The 8,456-nt window shown below is 37.7% G+C and overlaps 1 protein-coding gene across 1 annotated transcript in view; it reads right to left on the reverse strand.

The window, feature by feature from the left end:
- Window positions 1-6,180, reverse strand: part of LOC110100844 (long chain acyl-CoA synthetase 6, peroxisomal-like) — a 40,801-nt gene extending 34,621 nt beyond the window's left edge. Inside the window, exons 1-9 of the mRNA XM_020828537.2 lie at window positions 5,979-6,180; window positions 3,869-3,929; window positions 3,707-3,784; window positions 3,299-3,370; window positions 3,114-3,195; window positions 2,830-2,935; window positions 2,649-2,725; window positions 2,504-2,548; window positions 2,332-2,418 (exon numbers count right to left, since the gene is read on the reverse strand). Coding sequence (XP_020684196.1) covers window positions 2,332-2,418; window positions 2,504-2,548; window positions 2,649-2,725; window positions 2,830-2,935; window positions 3,114-3,195; window positions 3,299-3,370; window positions 3,707-3,784; window positions 3,869-3,929; window positions 5,979-6,096 — 726 coding nt within the window. The 5' untranslated portion in view covers window positions 6,097-6,180. The remainder of the gene's footprint in view (window positions 1-2,331; window positions 2,419-2,503; window positions 2,549-2,648; window positions 2,726-2,829; window positions 2,936-3,113; window positions 3,196-3,298; window positions 3,371-3,706; window positions 3,785-3,868; window positions 3,930-5,978) is intronic.
- Window positions 6,181-8,456: the final 2,276 nt, after the last annotated feature.

The following is an 8,456-nucleotide window of genomic DNA, read 5'->3' on the forward strand; positions in this document are numbered from 1 at the left end:
TATATATATATATAATTTATTGGTCCTTAAGCTACTATGAACCAATTTTGTGACAATAACAGGAACAATAAGAAACAAAAAGAAAGAGCGGAGGAAAGAGATTGATGGATGCTAGAGTGTCTGAGCCTAAGAATTCTAATGAATTACTAGCATGCAATTTCGGTTTTTCAGGGAATCAATGCAGCGGACATCCAAATTTCACAGAAGATCAAGATGCTAAGTTTAAACAATATTTGCAACACTTCATGAAAACCAACATTGATAAAATCCTAGAATGAATAAATACCTTCAGCTACAAATTAAGGAAATGAAAGTTGATCACAAAAACTACAAAAACAACTGAAATTTCTGATAAAATAAAGAACATCAAATTGAATGAAACAATGGCAAAATTCAGTTACACTTTCAACAAATAACTAAATACAGTTGGGTGGAGAGAGCAAAATAATATGAGAAGCAATCAACAAAAAGCAAGCCTCATATTCATACAAGGAAATAGCCACCCTTAGAATTTTCAGTCTCATACTCGATCAAAAATTGAATCCCGGAAGAAAAGGATTTTCATTGTCTATCACAAAAAGAGCATAAAAATAATACATAATAGACTCTGCCGTTGACCTAATCAACCATGATCCACATCCCTCTCGCACGAAGAAGCCCACGACTCTTGATACTCAATCAACCCACGATATGTGGCTCCCTCAAAACCCTAATTTTCATGTTCACTACGCTCGACAGCTTTAGTACATTATTGTAGCAGATATGAAGCCAACTAAAAGAGAAATGATGTATGCAACTACTTGGACTATGCTGGACGTCTACATGATCACAACCTTGGTCATACTCCCTACTTCTTATACCAAAAGCCTCCACAGAAAAGGAATTAGGATTTCTTTTGATCCCTAAGCTCAAAGAATTCTACCTCACGTTTCAGAAACCTCTTTCTCTTTCAAAAAAGAAAAGCTTCCTCACTATTCCTTCCAACCCTGGGTTCAAAATGAGGACAAGCAGCGGAAAGTCAATCTTGCCCCAAGCCATCATCAATCAATGGTTAAGATCATATGCCTGACCCCTAATGGCTTTGATTTTTCTAGAGGGAGCTGAGGACCATGGGAAAAGGGAGCCTAGGAAGACTAAGCTCGGTAGCATCTCCATTGTGCGTCTCAAACATTGGATCAAATAGCTAGATTTGGAAAGACGTGAGAAGAATAAGCTGGCAAAATACTTGATAGTTCCATTGGGTAATGGCTGAACCAAATGGGCTACTTGATTACTCAATTAGGTAAGGGTTTAATTAATTAAGATTTAGGGGTTGTTTGGTTAGATTCCAAATGGGTATAAAGTATTCCAAATACAGGGGTTTTGAAAATGTTGGTGCTTGGTTGGATGAAAAAGAGATACAATAAATGTAGTGTAAACCATTCTAGTTCATTTTTTAGGTAAATCAAACTCGCCCAGTTTTGAGCGATGATGGTTTACACTATAAGAATGCTCGCTTGACCGCCGCCAACCTCCACAGGCCTCCGCCAACCTCCACCACCTGCCGACCACCACAACCACCATCACCATCGGCCACCATCTTCAACTACCACTGCCCCTAGCCTACGCCACCCATCGCAAGCCACCACCTCCGGCTACACTGTCGCATCCACTGCCAGCCGCCGTCGTTGCTGCCGTCGTTGCCACCATCCGTCGCCGGTAGCCTCCACCGTCACCCACTGTGTGTGTGAGAGAGAGAGAGAGATAGAGAGAAAGAGAAAGTATTCTCCATTATGCTATAAAAAAAAAAAAGCAAAGATGAGCAACTTAAATTCTTTTAAAACAACAAAAATGAAAGCTTTAAATCCCACAAAATATCATAACCCATTTCTCTCCCATCTTCCCTTCTTGAATCCTAAGTTTAATAAATCGGGCATTAGACAGATTTAGCATGAATTCACAAGTCATGTGAGCTACTCTTATCCTTAACACACCAATTTTGATCATGATATAAAAAGCATGCTCCATTACCAAAAAACGATTCAGTTAAAATAATGTAATTGACATAAACATGACTAAACCTTTAACTGTCCCAAATGTAGGAATCAATTCAGAATATTAACCATAAGCAGAACTTTTCTATTGGTTTCAAATTTCTTAGTTAATATGATCAATGTACAAATTTATCATTTTTTTCCTCAACATTAGTTTGTATCTTCAATTACATTGGCTATCATATCAGCCATAATTTTTTTTTAAAAAAAGTCCAATCTCATCCAACTACTTAAATTGGTTCACTTATTATGAATTCTAAAATAAATAAATAAAGCCGGCATTGTTGAAAACAGTTACCTGTTCAAGAAGCTTAGAGTAAGTAATAATTGCCGGTTGGTTTGTTGATGTAGCTGAAGGTATATTCACATCTGATGCCCCAACTACCTATCATTATGATATGATAGAAATAAAATTGGCCTGCATTTTTAGTAGTGAAAATAGCTATAGTGGGCATGGCAGGTTTGCTTACCACTATCAGATGCACTGAAGGAATCTTATGAAAAAAGCTTAATAACTGTCAAAACAGAGAAGCAAAAAAATACGTTAAAAAATGTTAGTTGGAGAGTAAAGATGCTCTTATGGAAAAAACTAATAAATTCTGGCCAGACGCTTACATTACTCAGTGTTTGTGGTACACAAAAAATAACTTGTATATCAGCATGATTAACAATATAACTCACAGCATCAGGTCCTGCGAAAAAATATGGTGCTACAGTTTGGTATGTGCAACTCTATAGGGAGGGAGAGGGCCGTTGGCCAAAAAAGAAAATTAACTTTTGGAGCACACAACCATACCAAGAGTATCATATAATGGCACTGATATGTAAGAGTATGCTGAGCACGCATGATCTACAATGATCCACTCTGGTCTGTTTGTGAAATATAGTCCAATGCATCCATGCTGTCAAAATTTTTAATTACAAGAATATTAACTCATATTTACCTCATTAGGTAGAATATGTCAAGGCATATGTCAATTGAAAAAAATGATGGATTGGCATTTAATATTTGCATTTTTTATCACGAGCAATGGGAGATGTAGATAACACAAAAATATCATTTCAAAATAAACAACATACTTTAGGGACCTCGTGATATAATAGACCAGAACCAATTGCTGATCGGGATGTACCTGCTTCCCCATAAGTCATCCATTTGTACCTTCAAAGGTTAAGAATATAAAGACAAGAATGGCCAAAAAACTAGCCAGAAGGCTTAGCACTTCAGAGCATAGTGAAGAAGAAGAAAATAGACAAGTTCTTACTCCCCAACTGTTCCATCTGCACGTATTCTTGTCCCTAAATACTTGTGGTCACAGAAAGTGTCGACTGCATGCCTAATTCAGCATATATAAACTCAATAAATTTCTAGTGAAAGGAAAAAGAGAAATAGTAAATTAAAGAAAATTTTAATCCACAGTAACTCAGTATAACTAAATGATGATCTGCCTAAATGTTCAAAAAGAAATCCTAGTAACAATTTCTCCCAATACTAATAAACGTCACCACACTAATAAGCACACATATACATTTAAGAAAAGAAGAAACAAAGAACAAGAATTAACGAGGAAGACATATAGCTGAAGATACTAATAGATTAAATTTAAATTCGATCAAATAATGGAGCTTCTGATTCATAACCGAGCTTAAATAATGGGCACAGACAAACTTACACAAAATTATCATGTAATGTTCCAATATCTGGATGCTCTGGATATCTAGAAACCAGTTTCAATGGTGACCGTGCAGATCTGTTTACAGAGAATAAATAACGATAACAACCACCAACAATGAACACTATAAATGGCTTCACTTTTGGATGCACAGAACCACACCTGTATACATTCCATTTCCCAGTCTGCAACTTCTCAGGAAGGACAACACTATAACGCTGTCCTGACAAAGATGAAAAAGTAAGAAGGATTAATTTGTGGCTCAAATATACACTAATGTGTGTTTAGAAATCAATCTAATTATCTGTGATAATAAGCTTATGAAATTAGTTTTCCTTTATGACATGAAAAACAATTCTACATCATACCAAAAGAAAAAAAATATAAAGATTCATGGATCTGCTCTAAGTTTACAACATTAGATATTCCATCTATTAAGAATATTCACTCGAGTAATTTTGGAGATCAACCAGCCGTATCATATCACATTGACAATCTTTCAATAGCTAACAATTCCTATACAACCAGTTCACCAACAACTACAACATGCCATAACCAAGAGGCTACCTACCAACCTCTCTATAGCTGACAAGGGTATATCCTTCCTCTCATTTTGTAATCTGCCACAACAAGAGGATGGTGAAATAGGATTTATTATACGAAGCTTTTAGGCTCCTGTTTGAGATGGAACACCAGCTTCTTCTATAAATACTCTGTGATGATATGAATGTCTTTTGCCATCTTGTAGACCCTGGCCACCTTAAGTGACGACAAAAGAGAAACCAAGAGTGCAAGTAGCTCCCATGTGTAATGTCTGGCTAAGGAACAGCCTTCACCCTGCTTGAGATATCTTATGTTATTACAATTTAGATGCATGATGTGTTCGCTAAGTTTTTTTATGACTCACTTCTATATTTAAGAATAAATGCAAGTATTAATCAAAAGCTTAAAAATGAATAGAAGAGGAAATAATATATATTGTAAGCAAGACGCTCCAAGAGAAAGGTATTTATAACTAAATTTTTAAATTGTTTATATTTTAATGGCTCTTTCTGCGCATTGTAAATAGTTAGTAATTGATTTTTTTTAATCAATTATCCAACCTTCTGTTCCCATCTCATTAATTCGAGCCTCCAAGTCGGATCGTGATAAAAGAAGGTATGAATACTCAGCCTATTATATTCTCAATGAAAATGGCTACAATAAAAGTTCTTGGATGTGGGTGTTAAAACTCCTACTCATCACACCAATTATTAACATCAAGTTTAATGACTTACTAGTTACATTAATCTGACTATGAAAATACTTCAAGTGGTATGGATCATGATAAAGTGAAAGAGAGAAGGGTGGAATAGGAATGAAGAGAAAGAGGGTATGAATACTCGGCCTATTATATTCTCAACGAAAATGACTACAATAGAAGCTCTTGGCAGATTACTCGGCCTATTATATTCTCAACCCACAATGGCTTCTTCCCTACCTTCCTTCTGATAACTAATTCAGGCGATATAAACCTACCTATTGGCTGCTGTGGAGGTGGCCATGTGATACTAGCTAATCAACTGACAAGGCAATGTCTATTAAATGTAAATATTGTCATGGAAGCACTGGACATTACTCTTCATCTCCATAGAGACAGACAAAATATTGGCTACGTGTCAGTCACTGAACAGTCTGCAAGTACTTCTCAGGCAACAATATGTAGAACTGCTGGCTAGTTATTTTTCCGGAGTCGGTCTAGCTCTATAAACGCTGACAAAAATATCCAGGCGCAGTCTGCCAGAAGGAAAAAAAGGGATTTTGCTCCATTTTTGGTCATCGGTTGCTCAAACCTGGAATGCACCTTCGCCACCTCCGGCGTCAGGTTCTTGAATGCTACATGTGGAAGGCCACCAGGTGCCAGTTTTAGGACGATGTGATGTAACTCGCGGGAACAAGGGGTGGACCAGAAATCACCTGTGCTTCATTTCACTGACTTGCCTAGTATATTTTATTCGACATGTGGACCAAATCTACGGCCAATAGTTCCCATGCCTGATAGTTCGAGCAGACAAGATCCCCTTCCCAGAAAACAAATGGAAAAATAATAATTATAACAGTCATGAGATTGAAATTGCCATCAAACAGAAGGGACCCACCGTGTAATGGAGCTGCAGTAAGGTCCATTAATCCTCAAAATTTCAATGAATTGAAGCTCTTTAAAAACCAAAAAACGGAGTCCGCAAAAACCCTAGACGTGGAGTTAAAGAGCAGAGCAATCGAAACAACTCACCATAGACGAACTCCCCAGAAGTGGAGCTGGTACTCAACTGATAATGCGTATCTCCGACGGCGTCCGCTTGAAGATGGCCGGAGATCTTCCTCAGGCGGCATTCAGCAGAGATGTCCATCGATATACGTCACTTCCTATCACACGCAACTTGCCGAATGGGAGTTGAAAATTGGATACAAAGACAAACGGATAAAACGCTAAAAGCGCCGATTTGATGTCCAATGCCACGCGGTGGCGGCAAATTTTATTTATATTATTCCATTTTTAAAGCGTATATATGATATAAAATATGTTTTCTCAAAATAATGCAACTTTATCACAATCATTGTCTTAAAATTAGGGGGTCAATATTTAATCTAACTTGAAATCCGGCTCATATCTAACTCATAAAATTTTGAATTCGGGTCAACCCATTTGTCAGACGTGCCAAGTTTGGATTCAGAAATACGACCCTTCTATAAAACCATGTAAGTTTCGAGTTGACCCATAAATATGAAATTAACATGAAACTGACTCAGGTGGCATTTCACGCACACAACACCCCGCCGGCCCAACCCGCTCAAGCGTGCTGCAGTAGTCCTGCTTAGTCGCTCGAACTCGCTCGCCTGCTTAGCCGCTCGCGCACCAGTACGCTCACGCACACACGTCGATTCGCACTATGTTCTGATTTCATCATTCCCGTCCATCCCACTAGCTCACCGAGCTTAACCTCAATTATGACTCAAACCTCTTTACTACGAACCCCATACATGAAACCTAGCATCACTAGCCCTTTGAGTTTATGATTGATCAAGATGATCAATTGAACTGCCTCAAGTTAGCTTAGTTGATCACCAAACATCAATCACCAATTGAACTTTGAAATTTACTAAACTTTATTGAGCATCACTCACATGAAAGTGGGATTGGATCTTTGTTGGCTAGAGATTAGAGAAACATTTGAGGTCTCAAGGATCCTAATGTTCTACCCAAGCACCACCGTCAATGAACTTCTATCAACCACCGCCAGTCTATCGACCATCATTAGACCACAACTCATCCATCGACCGTCGGACCACCACTTATCCACCGACTATAGTTGTACCACCATCTGTCTGCCAAACTCTGTCAGATCATTTTATGTCCATCAACTAATGTTATATCTCTACCCAACTAACCTTAACTATTGTCCCTCTGACCACTGTCACCCCAAAGACTGCGGCCCTCCAACTCCTGTCATCCACAAATTACAGTCTCTCAGACCCCCATCACCCATTGTTTACGATCTGTGTCACAACCCAACCTGAACAAACCCACTAATGGGGCATGTCCTGTCATGCTGAGTTATAACATGCAAATCCCATAAATTATTTTTGAAATATTTCAAATTATTTTTCATTTTCCATTTTAAATAATTATCACACTACATAGCCACTAATATGTCTAATTATTCAAAATAAACTTTTTCATAAATATTATTTCATTTTATCAAAATATATAAACAACGATACTAGGGGTGTCAAAATGAGTCAATGGATCAGGTTGGAGTCTAAATGGGTTGACCTTAGCGTCTATCATGATCCGACCTGGGGAGCTCGTATAGACGAGGCTGGAACAGATATCAAACTTAAATGATAGAACATAGCATTTCAATATCAGAGAAACATAAAATATAAATCTAAAAACTTCTCAAGATATAATTTAGTGCCTCTAAAAATATAACAACTTCCAATCTTAACAAAACATTTCATATAAAGTCAAAGATGTATATAGGCAGACAAAAAGTTTTTTTTTTTCTTTCATGTCAACTTTCACCTACAAAATTATTCCACAACTACAAAAATATACAAAAAGGAACCTCTCATCCGATCCTATATAGTTGTACGCAAATCATGGTCGTTCAACCATTCACCTATCAGCAATGTCTCCTGAAAATATCCCAAAATTATTGGATGAGCTACCGCTCAGTAAATAACAATTACATCTAAAATTAATGTGCAGTGTAGAGAAAAATAATATGCAAAGTTGGTAACGTATTTACATGCAAAAGTAGTCCAGTAATTAACTCATTCATTGTTGACTGTATAAAAATTAGAACAAAAAAATATAATAATAATAAAAAAAAATCAGAGCAACCGACATACCTCTCCTCCGACCCCACACAGGCGGTTATGCCCAAACAACGCACTGCTTCGCACGACGACAATAACTTCACGATAAAAAGGAAGGGAGAATTGAAAAATAGGAACTTACGCTCTCTATCGTTCGAATTCGTTGCTTCATAGAAGAAATCTAGGGTTCGCCCTTCATCTTCTCTTTTCGTCGTTACTGTTCGACTCTGTTGCTTCACGTACAAAGATCGCACGCACTGCTTCTTCCACTCCTGTGGCTGTGCGACTTCGGCTCCTGCAGAAATTGCACAAGCCGCTTCTACGGCTCTTTCCCAGAGAACGAACGAGCCGCTCTTCGGCTCCTTCATTGCAGTCCCCCACCTTAATA

The sequence above is a fragment of the Dendrobium catenatum genome, unplaced genomic scaffold (genome assembly GCF_001605985.2).
Source record: "Dendrobium catenatum unplaced genomic scaffold, ASM160598v2 fragScaff_scaffold_1271, whole genome shotgun sequence".
Lineage (NCBI taxonomy): Eukaryota > Viridiplantae > Streptophyta > Magnoliopsida > Asparagales > Orchidaceae > Dendrobium > Dendrobium catenatum.